Source organism: Fusarium mangiferae, assembly GCF_900044065.1.
Source record: "Fusarium mangiferae strain MRC7560 genome assembly, contig: FMAN_scaffold003, whole genome shotgun sequence".
NCBI classification, from domain to species: domain Eukaryota; kingdom Fungi; phylum Ascomycota; class Sordariomycetes; order Hypocreales; family Nectriaceae; genus Fusarium; species Fusarium mangiferae.
Window position 1 is genome coordinate 1,878,662 of NW_024573923.1, and position 23,024 is coordinate 1,901,685.

At 50.2% G+C, this 23,024-nt stretch overlaps 7 protein-coding genes across 7 annotated transcripts; 3 read left to right on the forward strand and 4 right to left on the reverse strand.

The window, feature by feature from the left end:
• Positions 1–110: 110 nt before the first annotated feature.
• Positions 111–1,773, forward strand: FMAN_04509 (uncharacterized protein; the record flags this gene model as incomplete). Its single annotated transcript, XM_041828774.1, has 4 exons — positions 111–1,056; positions 1,109–1,156; positions 1,206–1,344; positions 1,395–1,773. The coding sequence occupies 4 exons, from the start codon at positions 111–113 to the stop codon at positions 1,771–1,773; spliced, it is 1,512 nt and encodes a 503-aa protein (XP_041679604.1).
• Positions 1,774–3,732: 1,959 nt separating this feature from the next.
• On the reverse strand, positions 3,733–4,782 carry FMAN_04508 (uncharacterized protein; the record flags this gene model as incomplete). The annotated part of the gene is made up of 1 exon (XM_041828776.1): positions 3,733–4,782. One exon carries the CDS (start codon positions 4,780–4,782, stop codon positions 3,733–3,735), a length of 1,050 nt encoding a protein of 349 aa, XP_041679605.1.
• Positions 4,783–11,244: 6,462 nt separating this feature from the next.
• Positions 11,245–13,665, reverse strand: FMAN_04507 (uncharacterized protein; the record flags this gene model as incomplete). Its single annotated transcript, XM_041828777.1, has 4 exons — positions 11,245–11,874; positions 11,924–12,094; positions 12,144–13,233; positions 13,283–13,665. 4 exons carry the CDS (start codon positions 13,663–13,665, stop codon positions 11,245–11,247), a joined length of 2,274 nt encoding a protein of 757 aa, XP_041679606.1.
• Positions 13,666–14,426: 761 nt separating this feature from the next.
• Positions 14,427–15,611, forward strand: FMAN_04506 (uncharacterized protein; the record flags this gene model as incomplete). Its single annotated transcript, XM_041828778.1, has 3 exons — positions 14,427–14,616; positions 14,665–15,311; positions 15,456–15,611. 3 exons carry the CDS (start codon positions 14,427–14,429, stop codon positions 15,609–15,611), a joined length of 993 nt encoding a protein of 330 aa, XP_041679607.1.
• A 562-nt stretch (positions 15,612–16,173) lies between these two features.
• Positions 16,174–16,951, reverse strand: FMAN_04505 (putative ARL1-ADP-ribosylation factor; the record flags this gene model as incomplete). Its single annotated transcript, XM_041828779.1, has 5 exons — positions 16,174–16,194; positions 16,251–16,574; positions 16,637–16,720; positions 16,773–16,811; positions 16,877–16,951. 5 exons carry the CDS (start codon positions 16,949–16,951, stop codon positions 16,174–16,176), a joined length of 543 nt encoding a protein of 180 aa, XP_041679608.1.
• Positions 16,952–17,794: 843 nt separating this feature from the next.
• Positions 17,795–18,428, forward strand: FMAN_04504 (putative RPL39-60S large subunit ribosomal protein L39.e; the record flags this gene model as incomplete). The annotated part of the gene is made up of 3 exons (XM_041828780.1): positions 17,795–17,836; positions 18,185–18,285; positions 18,380–18,428. The coding sequence occupies 3 exons, from the start codon at positions 17,795–17,797 to the stop codon at positions 18,426–18,428; spliced, it is 192 nt and encodes a 63-aa protein (XP_041679609.1).
• An 884-nt stretch (positions 18,429–19,312) lies between these two features.
• Positions 19,313–19,994, reverse strand: FMAN_04503 (putative SKP1-kinetochore protein complex CBF3, subunit D; the record flags this gene model as incomplete). Its single annotated transcript, XM_041828781.1, has 4 exons — positions 19,313–19,489; positions 19,545–19,715; positions 19,771–19,868; positions 19,928–19,994. The coding sequence occupies 4 exons, from the start codon at positions 19,992–19,994 to the stop codon at positions 19,313–19,315; spliced, it is 513 nt and encodes a 170-aa protein (XP_041679610.1).
• Between the last annotated feature and the right edge of the window lie 3,030 nt (positions 19,995–23,024).

The following is a 23,024-nucleotide window of genomic DNA, read 5'->3' on the forward strand; positions in this document are numbered from 1 at the left end:
TCCAGTGATATCCACCTGCTGTGGAACTGTCATGGAGAAGCAAACTATATAGATAGATGTGCCTGCAACAACCACCTCAATATGATCCAACTTTGACTTCAATATCAACCATGGGAGGAAACGAAACTCAACTATTCGGCAGCGATTCCGCCCCGGCCGGCTCTCCCAATGTAGACGTCGAAAAGAGACACGACTCCTCAGACGAATCTGGCTGGTCTGACACAGAATCTTGGGATCCTCTCAAACTCTCACGTATGAGAAAACTACATATTGTCATCGCCGGCTTCACGTGTACTTTCAATGGAAACTTTGGCTCTTCTATGCCCTCGGGAGCTCTCGATATCATCGCCGAGCAGTTCAGCATTACCAACCCCGTTCACCTCATACTCCTCAACTCTCTATATATGGTGGGCTATGTCCTAGGGCCTCTTCTATTTGGACCCCTCAGTGAATACATTGGTCGGCGGCCTGTTCTCATTGGCACTTACCTGGGATACATCGTCTTTATGCTGGCTTGTTCGGGCGCACCCAACTATGCTGCCCTCCTAGTCTTTAGGTTTCTCGGTGGCATCAACGCTGCTGCTCCAACCACTGTCATCGGGGGTCTGTACGCTGATATCCTCGACAATCCTTCGACTAGAGGTAACGCCATGGCTCTTTACATGACCGTCACTACAATCGGTCCTCTCATTGGGCCCATTGTGTCTGGCTTCTCGTCTCCCGTCTCCTGGCGCTGGCCATTCTGGATTGCTGGCATGATGGCCATTGCAGGTCTTCCTCTCATCATTACCATACCAGAGACTTATGCCCCTGTGCTCCATAATAAGATGGTCAAGGCCCATATCAAGAGGCGAGAGAAAGACAACAAGAGGAACAAGACTGGCCCAACCGACGAGGAGCCCCTGGAGCTGAAGCCCTTCAACGTCCGCAAGATCTTCCTTCGACCCATGAAGCTTCTCTTTACTGAGCCTATCCTTGCATCCACTTCGGTGTATTTGACCTTAGCCTACTCTGTATTTTACCTCATGTTTCAGGCGTATCCTCGTGTTTTCCAAGGTATGTTGGTATCTACCCCCCGACTCAGCCAAACAATCTAAATGTCGACTAGGGTTCTATGGTCTTTCTCCCGGTATGGCAGGGCTTGCGTATATTCCATGTGAGTTTCGTCTGCTATGCCGAACGCCTCTATACTAACATGGTATTAGTCTGCGTTGGTGTTGTACTGTCTCTGGGTGTCTTCGCAATTTATACCCGATACCATGACAGGCAAACTGCTGCTGGTGCTGAATGGACAAAGAACCATATCTATCGAAGACTTCCTCTTGCGTGCATTGCTTCCCCTTGGTGAGTCCCCCAATTGTCCACTGTCATCAACTACAACTGACTATCTTCAGCATGGTGATTTCTCTCTTCTGGCTAGGCTGGACGGTCTGGGAGTCATGGAGTCCCATCATTCCGAGCCTCGGCGGTATATTCTTCGGCCTCGGTTTCCAGCTCCTCTTCATGGGAATGACCAACTATCTCACCGACGTGTTCCGAAGCCATTCTGCCTCTGCCCTCGGTGCTGCTGCCATGTTGCGATCTGTTGGGGCCACCACGCTACCCCTCGCCGCGGACAGCATGTATGATAACATGGGGTTTCACTGGGCGCCTTCGGTCCTCGCATTCATTGCTGTGGCGATGGGTGTCATTCCCTTTATTTTCATCAGATATGGTGAGCGTCTAGCATGTAGTAGCAAGACTGCTAAGGAGGCGTTTGCTATCCGGGACTAAGCGATGGGGAGTCAGGGGCATTATTCTCTGTGATTTAATGATTTGATATCACGGAGGAAAAGGTGAAAAATACACTGTTTAGTTACATAGACCGAGTTGATCTAGACGGAAGTTAGAGATTTAAGCTGGTACGCGAACATGAAATAATATTTAATCAAGCCAATCTTCTGAAGTTTTCTCAATGACTCTTCATGATAGGTCACAAAATACATCACAACAAAAGGGAGAAGTTAAATATTTGAACATGTTTTTTTTTGGGGTTCAGATTAACTAATACTGCAACGACAAGACAACGAGCAGGGAATCGTTGTAGCAAAGCAAACTTGTCCTTGTGCAAGGGAACCGCCACCAGGGCGTATCATGTTTCCCTTCCACGCCACTTAGATACCAGCATCTTTAGCCGATGGACTCAAAGGTCCAGAGAAGTTGGGGTGTCCCGCTCAGCAGTAACTATTCCCCCTCTCTTGCAGCTACCTCTCCGCTTTGTGATGAGTCTGGCAGGCCGAGCTGCGTGATGACTCATCTGGCGCGAGAGATTTGTAGGGGATGATCCTACATTCTGCCCTCAGCCATCCCTGCCCTGTCCCAGTCGTTCCATCGACCCAAATGTGAGCAACTACACATTTATCCTCGAAGCGGCGTCACCCACCGGCCGAGGCCCGTCTAGCAGGCTCAATTGGCGCGGTGGTTCTCACCTCAACTCGGCAACGTGCGTTCATCCACATTCAGGGCGATGGGGACACCTACGGACAGGGCGGTTGAGCGCAAGGGATGGCTGGCTGGAGCAGATCGGGTTAGACAGAAGACTGTGCAACTGACTCCGCCCAGCAGAAATACAGTGCCCAGCTCATTGGAAGAATTCCATGATTTCACTCCGCCTTCCGTTCTCCTCACACCGAAGACTGAAAGTCGATCGGCGCAGGGTGGTGATCCCGTTTGACAGCCAGTGTCAAGCCTTCACAGGGATATCCCAGATATTCCCTTTGTGGCGTACGCGATGTAGTCGAGACGGCCTTGTGTTCAGATGTAATGTCCTGGAACCAGTCCAGTCACCATCTTCGAGGCTCGATATCGCCGAATGAAGCGTGAGGTTCAGTGCTCGATACTCTTTCGAAAAGAAGTCAAGTTTCGACGTCAAGCCGATTATTTGTGATTTCGCTCGTAAATCGTATCATGTCTGAAAAGAAGTAGTCATTCGTCATCGAGTCGTAGAAGAGGTCGTCATTAAAATAATATCGTCGTGAATCGGGAAGCAAGCCAAAGAACGAAGCGAAGTGAGTGTGTCAGTTGTGTGTCGACCGTAGGGGTATCTTCCAAGAAGCCTCTCTAAACCGAACAGATAAAGAAAATAGAGGGGGGAAAGAAGGAAAAAGAAAGTCCCGGGGACATCAGCGAAGAATCCACAGAGAAGTTTCTGTCTCGGACTAGAGCCGAGCGTCGTGCATTGCTGCGTGTACGTCTTTTTCTTGAGAACCAAAGATGACGGAAGGAAAAAGGCCAGAAGAAAACAAGCCGCCTGTATCGGATCCCTGCCCAGTTGTAAATGCGTCCAAATACCCGCCCCCGGATCCAGCCATGTGGTGTTGTGGTAGATGAAAGAAAAGTCCAGATACGATATAGAGATTGTGTGAACGACCGTTGTAGAGTGTTTCCCGGAGAGGAATGATAAGACCAGATTCCCCGAAACCAAAAGAACGCTTGCTATGAAGACAAAAGGAAAAATGAAAAATAAGTAAAGAATAAAAACAATGCGAGAGGGGATATTGATATAAAAATTGTTCGAAACACCGTTCCTGATGCAATAAAACGCCGATATGCCGTGCCCATGATGGATGATTGTTCTATGCCGCTGCGAAATTTGAGAGCTTCAACTTTTCTCCGGGAAACGAGGAAGGGGTTGGTGCAGTATTAATAGCTCGAGGTCGTCACCACTGGATAGCTGTCCTGGGGCCCTGGTTGTCACATGATGGTCGCATACTCTTGGTATCGGTCCCAGCCAAAGCCTCCCATGCCGCTCATGCCTCCCATTCCTGTCATGCCCATACCGATACCACATTGAGCAGGGGCGAGCATGCTAGGAAGAGGGAGAGCGGGGATGGGTGCTGTCACTTGAGGCGAGCTCCAGAAGAAGCCGGCCGTAGAGTGAGGCTGTGTGAAGGCGGGAGTAGGGGAGAGATCATCCATGGTCATGGGCGCCCAGATAGGACTTGTGTTTGAGTCGGCCGATGATGTGACGCTGGGGCTTGAGGGAAGCACCCTCCATGAGTCAACAGCAGCAAGACTGCCGTGAAGACTATGTTGCGACCACATGTTGTTGACAGGAGAGCTAGGCAGCAGTGTGGGTTGTCGGACAACTTCGACGACACGGGGAGGGGGGGGAGGTAGCAGGGGCTTCATAAGAGCACTGATGCAGTTCTTGACCTCCTCGCTCTTGCCACAGAGGAGTTCACCAGCACCCTCCTCCTCGAGACCCTCGAGAGCAGAGACGTGGGTGCGGAAGACAAACTTGTTGATGTCTTGAACAAAATCGTCGTGAAGCTTCTTGCATTGCTGCTCCTTGTCTGTCCAGTCATACGTGTTGGCCTTTGCATCGACACAGTGGATTTCCTTGTGGTACTCGACGAGAGCATCGATGGTGTCCTTGGTGAGCTTGTAGGCGACCTCATTTCGTAGAACCATGTCGACATGAACAATGTAAGCCTCAACATGTACGAGCTCGTAGTTCATGATGGCCTCGACCAGAGGGTTGCTGGCATCACGCTTGAAGTCTGACTCGGGGGTCTTGGGCAGCATGAGAGAGGTCAAGGTCCAGATGGCGTTCGGTGATGAGAGAGTCTCGGTGAGGCACCGCTGATGCTGGGGTACAGAGTTGAGGGGACGCTTGACTCGGTTGATGCGCTTGAGGGTCTGTGTAAGCCATGGCTCGACTTTTGAACCCAAGACAACGTTGACTGATGAAGCCCGGGGAGCGAAAGCGGCGGCCGACGCCGGAAGTAGTTGGACGGGCATGTTAGTGAACCGAAGCGGAGCGGAGCGCAGGGGTGTCTATGTCTATCGCTGGGGCGGAACGGGGGGCGGGTATCGTAGAACGGTAACAGGACGTTTTAATAAACGTTAAACGTCGACGTTGGGCGTTGCGTTTATCGCTGGTTGAAGGCGGAATACGGTGCAAGTGATGTCGAACAACAATATATCAAAAAGAGAAACGTCAGAAGACGGAGCAGAGCAGGGATTCGGAGAGGATTGGTAGATAGGTAGGATAGTAGAGGTTGATGGGCGGTACTATAGTATTATCTTGTCTGATCTGTTTGAGGTGAAATCGCCTGCTAAGCTGCCGCAACCGAGTAAGAAGAAAGAGAACGTAGGACGAATTGCTCGTAAAGAAGGAAGAAGAAGAGGGAAGGGGAAACGGAGGGTGCAGGTGGTGTGGGGAGATGATATACTTTGGGGTTTGGGAGGTGGTGCTGGTGGTGGGTAACTTAAAAGCCGCTGGTGGTGCTGGTGCTGGTGGGTGCTGGTGGTTAAGTCGGAGCGGGGACTGATGAGCTAAAAGGCAGCCCTGTATTTAGTATTTTAGTGAAGAGGCTATAGGCGGCGGCCCACTGTTGGAGGGAGCCAAGCCACCTCACTCACCAAGTCACCCTACAGGTCATGACGGGCACCGACCTCCAAGCCCGCCCCGGGCAGCGTAAGCCCGACTAGACTAGCCAGGCTCTTTGGCCTCTTCCACATCTGCGATGCATCTGCAGCTGCACGGCACACTGACCATGTCCGGGGTGTCTCGGAGGGTGTGCAATATTTCAGGTCAGGTTCTTCATTTTTGCTCGGAGGAGGCGTGCGGCTGTGTTGACCTGCATATGCTGGCTTATCCAAGAGGCAATACTTACATACTGTACCTTGCGTATTGTCCCCTGAGAGTCTGTATGTAGCATCCTATACATGGATACCTTGACAGCTGAAAGAATGCAAGCAGACGGCACAAAAAATCGGGGTTTTCTTCTTCCTTCTTCTTCTTATCTTTCTCACACTGTTGTTACTATAGTCTATAGGGCATATGACATTGACTCACAGCGTGTGAATGAACCCTGGTCTAGATACTCACGTAGGGCCACAAAAAAATCTGGAAAGGGTTTTTGCTGTGTGGGTGTGGCGTTCTCTTCAAGTACTGGTACTTGGAGTGCTACTGTGTCCATGTACCCGCTTCCGTCCGTAAGTCACATCACAAATATCTGTCAACTTGGATCAAAGAAACTCACTCCCTCGTCATTGCTTCAATACAACTTGGGCAATCGAAAAGCAGGCTTCAAGAAGTATCTGATCTCGACTCTATGAATCAATATCACCTCCTCCCCCCCCCCCCCCCCCCCCCTTCCCACAAATCTTGCCATTTGACGTCTTACCACACTTCAACGCCTAGACCATGCCCTGGCCTAGGCGCTCTCCTGTCAGGAAACAGGAAACGAAACAAACGCCGGCGCTTCTTCATATTCCCTGTCTTTGATCCTGGTCTCTTATCAATGCCGTCCTTTCCACCAGTCTGGTTTATATATGTGTCCGTGTACGCACCTTGATCAAAGACCAGGCCTGGGCCCCTGTGCAGTATACTTCCTCTAACTGACATGGACCTTCAACGAAACCACACTTGGTAGTATATCAGCAGGAAAAAGTTGAAAAGTGATAAGTTATGTTCCTGCAGCTTAGTGTTTAGTCCAAGCTAGCAAGTCACTTTCACCTTCATATAAACCCGTACAGAAGAGACTGATCGCCCAGGTCGGCACGCTTTATGGAGAAATTATGCAACCTGCTCCTGGGCAGATCGATGGTTGATGAGTCCTCCTACTCTCTGTTTCATTCCAGTCCCGTACGTAGTGGGCTCATGGCCCTTCGGCATATTTTGTTGCGCTGCCTGCCGAGTGTTTCCGTAGTCCGCCATCGCAAGCATATAGAAACCTTTGAGGAGGGGGACTTTGAAGCGCCGCTTATGCGGCCTTCAGAATTCAGTAAAGTCTAGAGGGCGGATATGGCCGTTTCCACAGAAGACACTGGCGTTTTCGCCTATTCGTGCCCTCACCCTCAGACATTCATGCGCTCCGGTATCCCGCGTCCCACAAGTTACCATCCGAAGAACTCGCACGACTCGTCCATCACACCCTAATCGACACTACGCTCGGTGAGATCAATGCCAATATTGTGCCCGGGGCTGGCTGATGCCCCCAGGATCTTCAGCTGGCGAAATGATGGTAATAACAATGTCATTACGATTCTGTCAATGGGATTCAGCGAACGCTTTGTCCAGGAGCATCTTATGAGATGACCTGCATGCGCATACGCATACGCATGAGATGACACTTGCACTAGATGGGTAGTAGACGCACGAATGCTCGGCTTTTCGAAGCAGTTGCATGCATTCTGTAGCTGGTTTAGTTCCCAGTATCACACCCACCTCTGTGATGTGAGCCGCTATTCCCCTACCTTGAATATTATCATGAAATTTTTGACGGACCGCGCCTTGGAAAGTGAGGGAATTACACTCCCACGACCACTAGAGCAGCCTTGTTTCCCCGTGTTGCGCCCTATTCCTCAGCATTGATGGATATCTAATAAGGGGTATCTTCACCTTCAACGGCTCGGGTTCCATAAGGTAGCGGTCGCTCCCGTCGTTCCCGTCTCGTCTTTAAGGGGAAAATAGGCTTCTCACTATGTGGTTGGCCATGAAACTTCATCCCGTTGCTTCAAGAGTCCAAGGTCGAGGGACATGATCCATGCATCTTGGATAATTCTGTGCCTGGATACCAGAAAGGAGAGGACACTTATCCAAATGTGAGAAAGGGAAGGAGCACGGGGGCTAGATCAGGAGCCAGGGTGGCTCCCAAAAGACTGGAGAGGAATGAGAGCCCGTCGATGTCCTGGTACGAAGAAGAGTCATCCATGCTAGTGTCAGACGTGAGGTGAGGCTCTCGTGAAAGTGCTCTTACAGTCTGTGATTGGCTCAGATCTTAACAATATGAACCAATCAGAGCTAGGGACACTTCTCGGCTCAAGTCTCCATAGCCAATCACCGCTCAGAGATGGCTCAAGACAAAGAGAGCTGGGAAGACCAGGCAAAGGGTCATGGAGTCGATGGAAAAGCCAGTCCCAAAGTGGAATATGAGTGACTTTTACAAGACCATGCGTAGTAATAGGCGCCTGGCCCTTTGTGCGGAGTTTGTATTGGAGTCAAAAAATGTCTGTCTTGTCTCGTCTTGGCCCGATCCGCTATGGACTTTTGGAGGCGTGATGCATTCCAGAGAACGGGCACCAAGACCCAACATCGAGGTCGCCCCCCTGTTTGTTCTTGGAGGAAAGGGCGTAGGCAAGGGGTCTGGTCACCCTCTTCCGTCCTGTTGTTGGAGCTCGTGGTGCAGTTCTAGAAGCATCACAGCATCAGGTAATCTGCCCTTGCATGACTGCGTCGCCAATGACCTTGCCTCAGGCCATGAGTAGTAGATGATGGTGAAATGAACGATATGTACGACCCGCTCAAAGACGCGTAGCCGAAGGAGGTTGATTGCACGTCAATCACCGACTGTACATAGTACCATAGTGTGTATGTCTTGGAGCTTGGGTCCCAAGATGGATGGATGGATGGATCCACTGATCGCTCGGCCGCGCGCCGGAACCAAGGCTCCAAGGGAAAAAAGAATCAACAGATGCACGTGCAACTTCCAGATTGCCTTTTGAAAAGTACCGATACCAGGTGCTGAAAAGACAGTGGTATTGGGAGAAACCTAGGAGAGAGAGAGCAAGGAACCCTAGAAAATGGATCCAGGTGTGCCACTAGCCCGGTATTGTGGCGCAGTCTCCGTGGTACCCTGTACTATTTTTGGACTCAAAAGTGCTTGTCCCTATTGGGTACGTACTATGACTGGTGCATGATACGTTGATTCTTACCCCATAGTAAGTACATAGTATCGAAGTTTGATAGATATCTCAAAGGACGAGATAGGCATCTACAATTCTTCAATTCTGCCTTTCCTCTGCAGGGCCTGATACTGCATGAATATGCATGCACGCAGGCACATGGGAAATGGGAAATGCAGGCGACGGAGAAGCCCGTTTCCGTTCTTCAGAGGTGGCCGCTCACTTGTAGCCCGCAGGATTTCTCTCCTATGTTCATCATAAAAGTCACATGGAAAAGTCAGGCCGCATTTTGTTTCATGGGCTCTAACCAAACGGTTCGCTATCATTGTAGTGGTGGGTGACTGCCAGAACCCCAGGTTTCACAATGCCTCTGTAGCCGCCCTGGGTGAGGCAAGAAAAAGCGACGACTTCTATCTCAAGTTGAAAAACACGTAGACAGTTTCAGCATAACTTAGTCAGTCTCCTGGTCTCTCAGCTAGTTATTTCTGGCACCTCAATCCAGAGTCAGAAGTTTCTCTGCTCCATGGGCTAGGACCGCCATTAGTTTTGCTTACATACATAGCATTCCGGGTTGACGAGATTGATCCGTTAATAGTCAAGCATGACTATAGGAAGCCTCGCGGCGTATGGCCGCCCATTGACCTGCTCAATAGCCTGATCAGCTACCTCATCAGCTGGAATGTAGTCCTGCAACTAAACATGCGGCCATACACTTCGCCCTCTCAATTGTGGCCATGGCTATTTGGTTGTGAAAGGGTTGTTGCCTCCATTATCCGTGCTTCTAGGGTACGATAAATGTTACACGACTACTCCGTACCCATGCCCAGGAAACCTCCATTGTAAATTGATATTTCCGCACTACTAGTCCCGACCCACTGCTTTACTGTGTAAAACTCTGGGAACGCAGATAAATGTTGCCAAAAATAACGCGAATTTCAAAATTCCAACATCAATGATGAATTTTAATGGATCGGCTTAGTCTACCTACTAAGCATTGAGAGGCCGGAGCGGCGCGGACCCGATGACGGTAAGGATCCACTCAAGCCGGCCGGCCACTTGGCGGATAAGTCCGTAAAGTGGCTGAAATGTCAAGGATGTTGATCCTAATTAGGAAATGCACCCGGCATGAGTCTGGAAGATTGGGAGATTGACCCGCATTTTCCTTTACCGACTTTGTTAGTCAACGTCGAAGTATTTTCGTATACACTTGACAAAATGCTTGACGGCAAGCACAGGATGGCGCTGAAGACTTCTGACGGCTAACCACCAACACTACAGACACTCCGAGCTCCTACCAGTGCTAGTACTTGTGGCTGTCGTAGATCTTAGGTTCAGTGGCTGCCGACACAGGGCTGAAGTGGTATTCGAATAGCACAAAAGACTAAGGCATGTATGGGAACTCATATTGATCGATCAATTTATAATTAGTAGCTCTATAGACAAAGTGGGATTGTTCTCTTTGTATCTTGAGATAACCTGCATTCTGTAAACCACAAACCGCTACTACGAGAATTCCAATCAGGTCGAGTACACCTGCTTGTCACTTTTGTGTTGGGAATTGCAACGATGGCAGCCATTAATCGAAGCGTGACGTCGATATCTGAAACAATCCCACATCTAATCTTCAAAGCGTCACCTTGACTCACAACCATAATAGTGACGGTGACAGTGACAGCTGTTGTCAATTGTCCCTTGAACAGCTGAGCACAACTCACTCACTAATGCCGCTGATCCTGGCCCGGCACTGGATTCAAGTCGGGCGTGGCATTTGCAGATCTCCGGGTGGCTGTGCTCGCTTGTGGCGAGCCGTTCCCCGCACTGGAGCCTTTATCCTCTCGAAAGGCAGGAGGCCTACGCTACCGGTATTACCGAGAACTCCAAGACTGTTGAGAGCCTCACTTGAAGTTCCATCCAAGACGTGGCACCAGCAACCGCTCCCTTGGATACGAACTAGGGCCATTGAAACGCCGATAGCTACTTTTCCAAGGTCTGCTGGTTTGAGGGTTGCCTAGTTCTCAAATCACCAACCAAAATTTACCCTACATCCGGGAGCCAAGGCCGATGCAAACAGTCTAAGCGAAGCTGTTTTGCCTCACTTGTACTGTACACTCACCTTACTTGCACCCCATAGCTCGTTGTCTATACGTTGGCCACATGACATGGCCGTGGCTCAAGCCTCGTTGTATCCCTGGAAGAATGTCTTTGGTGGTATTCAAGCGGGATGTGTTTCGGCCATGAAATGACTCCGAGTTTACTACGCGTGGTGCAGACCAACGAATCCAAGAATTGCCGACGGAAGCAAAGCCTTCACTAGTCCTTGTTTACGAGTTAATGGCACTTCATTGCTAGGGAATCGGTGCTCAGGGGCAGGTTGACTAATGTGGACTCGAAGATCAGTCAAGGTATTGTACTGTACTGCCGACAATGACTCTATCAAATCCCTTGCATGTCTCTCGGAAAATAACATCCAGTCGTTGATAGGACAACAATAACATTACACACAGCTACAGCTACAGCTACAGCTACAGCTATATCGCCTTTCCTGTCTTGCCGTATCACAATCACTACCCCTCACGCCCTCAGGTCTGCGTCCACGCCGCGTGATATCCAATCCGCGATGGCCATAATGGTGATCATGGGATTCACGCCACTGGCGCTGGGAAACACGCTTCCATCTGCGACGTAAAGGTTATCCGTGCCCCAGACCCTTCCCTTCCCATCAACCACGCCCTCGTCGCTGCTCGCGCTCATGCGGCACGTGCCCATCTGATGGGCTGAGCTCCAAGGGGCCGTCGGTGGTTTGTTGCCCACTTCGCGGACGCGGCTGAGCCAGGCGGCAAAGGCTGGGTCAGTGGTCTCTGGATCGGCCACTGAGCCTTTGGAGTCGAGCGAATGCTCCGAGGACGTCTCTCCCCTGCGCACAAAGGGCTCCAGGCCCTTAAGAAGAGGACGTATCTCGACTGCTCCCGTGACATAGCATATCTTGGCCAGAGCCTCCACCCCCTGGATGGTATGGGCTCGATCATAGTCCGAGGGAGTATAGTCAATGCGAGGTCGACCAGTCGCGGGGTCTGGAAAGACGCTGCCTGCGTCACGATCTCTGGTCAACGATATCCAAGCGTTCATGTGACGCAACTTTGTCATATGGAGTTTTGCATCTAGGCCGCTGGTCCATGACGGTTGCGACAGAATTGTGAATGGCTATGACGAGTCAGGATGATTCGACGATAATACTGGGCTTGTTACTCACCACCATGCACGTCGTTTCCAGCTTCGTTCCGTATCCACTACCGTCGACGTTGTCAAACTGGGGACAGTAGCTGGTGATAATGCCTCCCTCCCAAGGTATCGTTTCCTCCTTCCATACTGCTGTGACAAAGTTGCAAGGATGAAGGTGCAAATTAGCTCCCACACTCGGATTCTAGACGGGTTAGCTATAACCTCTGTTCATTGCTGACAGGGACACGCACAGTAATACCGCTGTTCTTGAGGACGATCGGGCTCCATAATGAGCCGGCTGCAAGGATTACCTTCTTGGCCCTGACTATGACCCGTCTCTTGATTCTGTTGTTCGCGTCATTCATGTCACCTGCACTATCTCTCGACACCCACTCTCCCTCTATGCCAATGGCAGTCTGCCCGTCATAATCAAACAGGATCTTGTCGACCTGAAATCCTTCCATGAACTGAGCGCCGGCCTTGGCAGCGTCCGGTAACCAGCTCACAGCTGGCCCTCGCTTTTCGGCCAGGCCACAGCCAAGGTGACACTGGCCACAGAAGTGCTCCCTCCCTCCCGTGTTGACGGGAGCTGGACGCGCCGTCCAGCCGAGCTTGTTTGAGCCATTTAGAAGGACTCTGTTTCGGTGATTGTGGCGTATCTGGTCGGTGCCGGCCCCTTGAAACTCCCACACACGGTCTAGACACTCGTCGAAATCTGCGGATGTGAAGAAAGGAAGGCCCTCATCCGCCCATTCCTCTCGCACAAAGTCTTGAGGCTTGAGACATACGCTCCAGTTGACGGTACCTCCCCCACCCCATGCACTGCCAGAAGTGACGGTACAACCAGAGTCTTCCGTCAAAAAGAAGCCCGCGTTGTCGTAGAGGTGAGCACAGGCGGCATCCTGAGCCATGGGGAGGTGTGTTGAAGGATAGTGATAGGCCTTATCCACGACAATGACTTTGTGGCCAGCCTCCGCTAGATTCTTGGCACAGACACTTCCGCCACAGCCGGAACCGATAATGACAACGTCGGTCTCTATGGCATGTGCGTCGTCGCCGGGCTCGATCTGAAGAAAGTCATAGTCGAAGGTTTCCTTGGGCTGCCAGTCCTTGGGGGCATCTGAGTAGCCCGAGAGCTGGTAGAGAGCCGAACTGGTTTGAGAATATGCCTTGAAAGACATGGCAGACATCGTTTTGGCCAGAGCGGACCAGCGTTCCTTGGGAGATGTGGCCCATGATTTGAGGATGGCTTCGCGGACGTGGGTGGGCTGGTTGTATATTGGTTGCCAGTAGCCGGTGATGAAGTAGCTACCAGGACGGGTGCTTGAGGGGGAAAAAAAACTTAGTGACGTGTAACGAATGGAAGCATGGCCCGTTTAGTTGTACTCACGACATCAAGCTCAATAACCCAGCAAGGCGTTTGAGTTGGTCGGGCGGGGATATGGCCAGGGTCCTCATGAGGTTATCTCTAAAGCGAGCATCATTGACAGGCCTATCACGGAGAAAGGCACGGATATTGTCTCTAGTGGCTGGGGCTGCCAGAGCCTCGGCACTACGATCGAGGACAGCATCGACTTGATGGTCTGGAAGCTGAATCTGAGCCTGATCGTCGGTCACATCAGACTCTGAGGTGATGGAGGGCAAGACACCGTCGACAAGTGCAAAGAAGACGTCCCATTGAACAGGAGAAAAGAAGTCGGTTGGTGGAGCATTGGGCAAAGCTGTGGCAATAGGAGCCTGAGGGCGAGGAGAAATCGGTTGTGGAACGGTCATGATATGATGATGGTCAAAATGAGGGAAGCAGTTGGACGAGGAGAGAGTTTGAGACGATTCTGTCTCACATTCGCTTCACACAAGACCAAGACATTCATTAACTTATGTACGAATGAGACCAGCAGTTGAAGCGAGAACGTCTGGCCCGTGCCACTAGGGGACTTCGTTTAGGTGACCCGGGACTGGGGTAGGGAGAGCCTACCTGGGGAGCTAGAGGTAGCAGGCAACTAACAACCATAAACTGACATCTCTTCTCTACTGGTACAGTATGTAGGAAAATGAGGGGAAGCTCCAAAAGGGGAAAGGTCGTAGGAGAGGAAACATATCGAACCAAGGGATCCTCGGTCACCGTTGCAGGTCTTGTGATAGATGTCCTCTCAAGGTTTAGTTTGCGAGAGAGAAAAAGCATGCTTGACGTCGCAAGGATCAGAATCAAACGGGCAAGACAAAATAATCGAATTGCATCCGATGCCAACGTTTCACGGACGCAGGCACACAATCTAGACAATCTCCCAACACTTATATTAGCGATATTATATCGAACTGTATAACCACACAGAGATTCGGAGACTACCTGCTGCTTATTACTCTCCTTGACTAGTCGCCCAATCATGTCCAATGTCTTAACTGAGATACCGGTCCGTAGCCGGCCCCGCAAGCAGCATGTGCGCCCTCTCAACAACCATGATATCGAGGCTGGAACTCAATACTTCTGCGTTGAACTTTTCTTTCAGCATTGATGGCAACACAGAAGAGTCCCAATGGATAAGGCAAGAATTCTACTCGTCGGCTGTGGGGGAATAGGCTGTATAGCAGCCCTCAACCTCGAGTTCGGAGGCCGGGCTGAGGTTACAGCTGTGCTGCGCTCAAGCTATCAGATAGTCAAAGAGCGAGGATTCACCATCAATTCTGTCGATCATGGTCAAATTTCAGGCTTCAGGCCAACCGAGAGTAAGTTACTTCGAGTCTCACATCATCCATCAACTAACCTTGATACAGTCCTACCATCTATTCCTGATGCCTACAAGTCCAGCATCTCACCCTTCGACTACATTATCTGTGCCACCAAGAACATACCAGTCATCTCTACACCGGTGGCTGATATGATACGCCCTGCCGTTACGGCCGGACACACTACCATCTTGCTCCTTCAGAATGGACTCAACATTCAAGTTCCTTTCCAGGAGACATTTCCACATAACGTAATTCTCTCTGGTATCAGCATGTGTGGTTCCTCGGAGCCCAAATCTGGCATCATCGAACACAATCTGCACGATGAGCTGCGTATTGGCCCCTTTGAAGACTCTGGCAACGCTGCTGAGCGAGCAAAGGATCTTGTAGCACGCTTCAATGCTGGAGGACGCTGCACTTGCCACTACGATGATAACGTCACCTTCTCTAGATGGAAGAAGCTCCTCTATAATGCTGTCTACAACCCAGTTGGTGCTCTGACAAGACTGGACACTGGTGATATGCAGCTTTGTCCTGGCCTCGTTGACGAGGTTATACGGCCTGGCATGAAAGAAATACAAGCTGCAGCCGCAGCTTATGGACAGGAGCTTACAGATGAGATGATAGAAGCAACGATTGTGACAGAACCTATTGATGCTCACGTGTCACCGAGTATGTTGATAGATGTTAGAAAGGTCAGTGTTCTCAGTCCATGCCTGCCTACTCAGCACCTCATGATCTCCCCCCTTTCAGCTCATTCCTACAAACACACCATAGCCATGGTCCACATGTTATCAACATTCCTTGCTCAGAAGAAAATCGTGCTAAATCTCCCTCAGGAACAATACATTGAGGTAGAAAACCTCCTCGGCGAACCGCTTAGAGCTGCTCAGGCACGTCGAGTACCAACCCCGATTCTTCAGAATCACTACTCTCTAGCAAGTAGCTATCAGTGGAAGCTCCACAGCAAGAAAGATGCTTCAGAGATGAGATGATGTAGAATGTTCATCAGTAGTTCCAAATGAGAAGTTTGCTTTGAGCTGCTCAGAAGGATAGCTCTGGTGTGGGCCCGATCCCATGCCAGCCCTTAAGAATCTGGCATTCTCTAAGACACCTGATTCAAAATATTCTAGTGCCTACATAGGTAACTGGCATCATCTATACAAAAACCGTCGTATCTCTTCAGTCACTAGCCATCACACCATCCGCACTTCTTATCAAGATCAAATATTCCGCGAAGAAAATCTAGCAAGGAGAAATTCTTGAGAATCATAGCCAGGACTCAATCGGACCCGGATCGTAGCATTATAAAGTTATACTATCATATATCCTCCCTCGAGAAACGCACCCATGCTGTTCATTCCTTTCATCTCTTATGAGGGGGGAAAAACACCTTCTCTCTGCCAAGACGCCGATATCTGCTCCATCCGTTTCTTTCCCTTATCCCTTATAAACGCTGTCTACCAAGGTGTGATGGAACCGGAAACTGGTACTATTATTTCATTTTGTCTGTTGTACAATGCCAAACCGGGGCTGAAGAAGAAATCGTCATCGAGCTTAGTCCTGGTTGACGGTTTGCTGAAAATGCAGGTGTTAGCACCTCGAGGGTTGTACCGGACTATGGCAAAACTCACCACAAGCCAATCCATGCCCTCATTCACACCGCTGCCATCGACCGCTGAGCAGGCCATGATACTCCAGTTGCGGTCGCGGAGCTCACCCAGACGCAGTGCCTCTGAAATCTCACCTGCGCCCTTGGCTCCTGGTTGATCCTGCTTGTTGGCAAAGACCAGCAGGGCCGCATCCTTCAGTTCCTCCTCGTTCAGCATAGCCGAGAGCTCCTCTGAAGCGGTGTGTAATCGCTCGATATCGGTCGAGTCCACAACGAAGATGACGGCTGCTGTGTTGGCGTAGTAGCACCGCCAGTAAGGTCGGATGCTTGTTTGGCCGCCGAGATCCTGTGGTCGCCCGCATTAGTATTTCTGACCCGTTTCGAGACGGGAAGAGGTCGAGATCGTACCCAGACGTTAAAGTTTAGGTTCCTGTATGTGACAGATTCGACATTGAAGCCAATTGTAGGTATCGTTGTGACAACTTCGCCAACCTTGAGCGCCTGTTAACACGGATCATGCGCGTGTATATCTGGAGATTCGAACCTTGAGTCGGTACAGCAATGTTGTCTTTCCGGCGTTATCCTATGATGCCGCCTCGTTAGCGTCTCAGGGCCATGCGATCGATAGTCGGATAGACGTCATCCTACCAGGCCGAGGATCAATATTCTGATCTCCTTTTTCGCAAACAGTAGGTTGGAGAACCATGACATTGAGTTTCCCATGATGAAAAACTTGCGACGGCTTCGAAACTCCTGTTTATCTTGTGCTGCTATCGGTTCTGCTCTGCGACTTGGATCGTTTGGATAACTAGTAGGTAGTGGAGGTATCGTCTTGCACTGGCGACGACGTAAAAGAGGCGGATTAGGCTGTCAAATGCCGGACACGGATCAAGTTCGTTCGTCGTTCGTCGTTTGTCGTGCAACTTGTGTTTGCCTTGGTAGTCAGTGAAGTGGAATAGGTAGAAAGCACGGGATACGTTAGTAATTTAGGTAAGTAAGGTAGGTAGAGGTCCCCTTTTCTGGACCTTTAAGTTAATGCATCTTGGCCTCTCATGGACAAGTTGCTCGTTTTGGCGGCGTTGGGTTGGTCCAAGCGCCTGACAAAATAACCCGGACCACCTCAGCCTTGAGCCCCTGCAAGACAAGAGTTCTCTCTTGACAGTCTGTCTGTGGTGTAAGCCATTCGCCAGGGAATATGATGAGGTTGTTGATATGTGGCAGTGCATGGCCTCCAGGTCTATATAGGTAGGTAGCTAGGTCCTCCTGAGACAGAGGCGTTTTCATTAATAGGCATCCAAGTACTCCGTATCCAAGAGAATTATCTGTATAGCCACATGTACATCGAGAGCTTGTATATCAGTCAGATTGATTAATTGGTTGTTATCATGTTTCTCACAGAGGATATGTCCCAATAATTTCGTCAGGTGGACAACTCACGGGTCACTCACTACCTACCTTGAAGACCTTTTTCAGAGCTAGGGACTGTGTAATTTTGTCATGAGTTCCAACGAAAGAGTCACGAGCCGAGCTCAAAAGTGCTTACCTCAGCACCATCAGCCATCAAACATGCCCGACAAGAGGTCCGGTGGATCTCGCTTCGCTCACCCTGTAAACCTCAGGCACCAACGTCTGCCCCCACCCACAGAATCAAGTGTGAAAACCTAACCCTAGAGGCGAAATTCCTCGAAACAAGTGTACTGCATTTCGATACTCTATCACCATTTGGCAACGACTGACCGACTCGACCATCAACGCCGTCAACATGCCGGTATGACAGCCCCTACCTATCGCCCTCGGAAGCACGCTCTCGCTCTCTTCATCATCGACAACGGAATTCTGGACCGAATGAATGAATATATTTCCCGCCGCGTCACCGTCGATGATGAAACTGAGTCGCGATCTCTCGAGGGCTCTGCTCCCATGACACCGGATCGCTAATTATTCCTTTTCACACAGAGCCACAAGTCTTTCCGAACCAAGCAGAAGCTTGCCAAGGCCCAGAAGCAGAACCGCCCTGTGCCTCAATGGATTCGCCTCCGAACTGGCAACACCATCCGGTGCGTTTTGAACCCCCCCCTTCGACACCACAACTTGACGACTCTACCAGTCCGCCCGCGAGCAGAGTAACCCTTGGCTAACATTCCTAAACAGCTACAACGCTAAGCGAAGGCATTGGCGCAAGACCCGCATCGGTATCTAAACCGACGATCGTCAACTGTTACCTGCCCCCAAGCCCAGCAGCCGACTTTTCTCTTGGGCATGGTATCACGATGATTGATGTGAACGGAAAAGGGGAGGAACGACATTGTTGTGACGTGAACTGAACCAAGGGGCCGTGTCCGCACTGCACTGCGCGTGCGCACGGGGGCGACGGGCCGGTTGCCTGGTTTATCGATTATTGCCGGTTACTGCATGTCACGGACGGTCATAGGGAAAAAGGAATGCAAAGACTTTGATGCCCCAAAAAAGAAAACGGGCCTGAACTGTATGGATGCAGTCTACCTCGCCTGTGAACGACGACAACGCAAATGTTGGCTCCTATGTGCTGCCTTTATTAACAGCAGACTGTATGCTGTTATGCAAATCTTCAAGTAGTCAAATGGAGGAATCACGCCCCAAACCCTCCGCCCTCACTTTCACCAGCGTATTCATCACAGACCTCGAGCTGACCACTGCATAACTGAACGTCTTGATAACCCCGGGTTTAATGGCAATCATGAATTGAAGTCCTAAGCTAAGTCGAAATGACTTTCTACCATTGCTTCACAGTGTAGGATTTGAAGCTCGTGTTCAGATACTGCCCGGGGAGCTAAATACCGTAGAGAGCCTGCCTTGGACAATATCATGTTACCGTAAGCAATCCTATTTGTGCTCCTAGCGTGCCAAAACTCTGGCCCAAGCAACCCGGAAAACCAAATTTAACGCCTAATACGACCCCTGTGACTCATCAAGATTCATATGATCCTGGATTGAGAAGGCTCGAAGGAAAGTTCCCTGTAAGCCATGACCAAAGGATCGATCCACGCCACAGTCCGACTTGCACCTCCCCGCAACCTCTATCCATTATCATACACAAACGGGAGCTTAACGATCCTCAGCCCACTCATTCTCTCGGCGAATCTGCTCCTCCTCCTCGGGAGTGAAGTCGTTCGTAATGTTGAAAGTTTTGCGGATCTCTTCGGGAGACTTGCCCTTGATCATGTTGGCAACAGTCTTACAACCGACGTCAAGAAGAGGCTTGATGTCGAGGTAGTTGGATGCCTGTCGTCAAATGTTAGTTTCCAATGATTTGATGAATAGGAATGGGTGGGCGCACAAGGATGATTTCAAACAGCATCTCCTGATCGACCTGCATGAACTTTTGGTCCCACTCCTCGATATCGGTAGTTTTCTTGCGGGCGTCGGAATCGTCATCCTGTGCCTGGAGGGGGTCGTTGCGGTGATGGTCGCACCACTCAATCACCTTGCGAAGAACAGCCTCGTTCACCTAAGGAACTACATGTCAGTCGTGAAAAAGTCAAGTACTGAAAGAAGTTACGTACGTTGGGGATAGGAATAGGGTTTTCAGCATTGATACCCTCATCACCGATGTCTTCCAACATGTTCTTGATCAGCATGGATCGCTCGGCAACAACGCGGTCTGTTGATGTTAGTTAGGAATATGAGCAAGATCCGTCGCAGAGTGTCCCTTCAACTTACCGACTTCAATAATGGCGCTATCATTGGAGGCCAGCCAGACCTTCTGTGTAGAGGTAGAATCGGACATTCTGGGTATGTTTACGGTTCGTGCTAGAGTAACTGGTGATGTAAGTAAGAGATTTGGCGGGTTGCGAAGAGAAAGTGCAGAGAGGATTCGTGATTGTTTTTGGGTGATGATGGAAGTTGGAGGAGTCAGCTAGGTCATTAGGTACCTAGGCAAGTAGGCCCGTAGCGGAGGCTAGGTAACCAACCGACCAATAAACCAATCACTGTGGCGGGGTAAAAGGTAGACTGAGGTGGGTGCCTCGTGCTTCAATCAGCGGCGCGAGGGCGTAGACTACGTACCTAGAGGCAGGGCTGTGAATCAGACTCAGGACCCTTTCTTTCAGATGGGGCGGGCTTAGTCAGATAAGATAAGCGGCTTGATGAGAAGTGTGTTGAGTACTAAGGTATGAAGAAGCGATCTTGATACTGGTGGTCGGTCTTGGAGAGTGAGGTGGTTGTGATGACGGTGATGATTGTGAGAGTAGAGAAACCCGACTCGGTTGGAGGAATCGCGCGTTTTATATCAGTGAATCTCAGAGTGCCAAGGTAAGGTTTACAGGAAGGAACCTAGTGGACCTGTGCTGCTGCTGCTGCCTTGAGAACCTGAAATAACCTCAAAGACTAACTCCCTAAGCCAAAGGGAAGAAAGAGTCAGACGGCAACCTGAAGTTAGAGGTCATGGTTGGCACGAACCTACGAGGCGCGGGCGAGTTTAATTGGCGACTCGTGAACTATCATATCGGACGACAAAGGAATATGGTTATTTAAAGGTTTAATATGGTCAAAGTGCAAGATAGCTACTGTACGACCTGCCCTACCAACAAATGCTTTGTTCACATCCAAGTACACCTTGCGCTATTGTTTAAGATTCTAGAAAACTTCTACTATTTTGCATCTTGATTGTAACTTAAGCAAAAAGACACACGCAGAATCGAGGGAAATGAAACCATGCTTCATTCACGGTATTGCCATGCGCTCTTTGGCGCATTAGTCACAGAGCTTGTTCGCATCCGAATTCTATCAGAACATTCGAATCGCTTCTTTGTATTTCTTTCTTTCTTTTTTCTTTCTTTGGTATTTGACCGATCTTGAGGACACGACCTACCTACTAATGTAACTTAGGTAGATATGTGTGATCGAGCTCATCGCATTCTTTTGTCCGCGGTCAGTAACGGCACACGGGCGGCATATCAAGCTACTCCTCAAGGCACCTCAGACTGTATATGAGACCACAATGCTTGTCAGTGCTATGAACAAACTCGAGACGACAAAGACACTGCAGCGATAAGTGAGTACTAATGGAATCATCACGAGCGGGCGATTCCCAAACTTTGGCAAGGGAGAGAACAGAACAGTCGTTGGCAAATGGCTTCAAGACACCCGTCAGCGCGAGAGCAACTACCTACCCATTAAAATCAACCTTGTCATCCCTTAACTTCGTGGCGTCTGGCCATCCAAAAGCTTCTTTTGTTGAGTCGAACACCGCAAAGGAGAACAATCATGATCATGTTGCTCAGGTGGATCAACAAATCATGAGAAGATCGTGCAAGATTCTCAACCGTCTTCAGTACCGAAAGGGCTGCAACGGTCTAGTTGCACTGTTCGTTGCTTGCCTGTTGACGCAAGCATGCACGGCCAGGCAGCGTTTGTATACGGTCCGTATCCGTTCCGTGATAAACAGCAAAGACCATCATCAGGTTCGGCGTGCGGAGCATCACAAAGAATAGAGGCGGTATTGCAAGTGGGATGTTGATGTTGCTCTCAACGTCGTAAACAAAGGCGGTGATGTCTCATCGATACACGGACAAAACCACATTCGAGACATCAGTGACATGCATAACACAGCCATTGAACCCACCTTTCCCCTCATCCCACCAAATAAACAAAACAGTTGATGGAACCCCCAAATGCACATAAGGGTTCCAACTCATCGGTAGGATGATCTTTTACAAGAATCCTGGATTAACAGCCTATGAGGGCATCCTGCAGACCCGCAGCAGTATCCGTACTCGAGCTCACTCCCGGCGGCCAGCAATGCATGGACATTGTCTTGCAACGATATATAGCATTACAATCATGCGACTTTCTTTGCCCTCTGTGGGCGCTGAGTTACTCGCGGAATGGGGAGTAAGTACTATGTAAGTTAGAAGACAGGATACCACCTAACACGTGTTGACATGGAGGCCTGTGAGAAAAGAACAGGCCATGTCCGTAATTGCCATCCGATTCAATTCCAAGATTACCATCCGTGGTAATCGTCCCAGTTGGTGGCTGGAAGCTGGCGTATCAGTGGCCACGATGATTAGATCTTTTATTGCAACCTATGGGCCTAGCGCCGGCCAGGATAGGGGAGAAAAGAAAACTCAGGACTTGACCCTAATCGACAAATTTATTTAGGCTAATCTAGCCTAAGCTTATGGCGCTCTTTGCCACGTTTATTTTGGCATCCTCTTTTCACGTCTTGAGTTTTCTTGCTCCCTGAGGGCCAGGATACCTAGAATTGGATTGAAGCTCCAGGTCCACCATCCATCAACAGAGCCGCTCGCTCGTCGTGTTGTCATCCTGGCGTTTGGGTTACCGTGGTACCTTGATTTGGTTCCAAGACGTAGGATTGTTGTAAGGATGCCTCAATAAATCACTTGTCCCAGCCATAGGCCACCAAGCATGAAAAGAATCATATTATTACCTACCTAGGTATGTTGGATCGGAACTTCAGGAGGCCTGCTCGTCCTTCTGGGCTGGGCTGCCCGTCAAGCCTCCCGCCCCCCCCCAGAAATCGCCTCCCCCTGTCCTGTCCCGTCTTGTCAGTCTAGGGAGCCCAAGCCACTAAAAGAAAAAAAGCTTCTAGCGGACGCAGTGGACCTCATCATCGTCAGTCCCTTCCCTCCCTACCTTGGCCTTGGGATCCAGCTAGTGCCGCCAATCCCGGATCACGGCGTCGTCTCCCACTGGCCACGTTGTAAGCTGGCGCTCCCCCTGGGCCTGAAATGTTTCTATTCCCCTTGGGCCATCTACTAGGCCCTGTCCATTAATTACCTACCTAGGGCTCTCG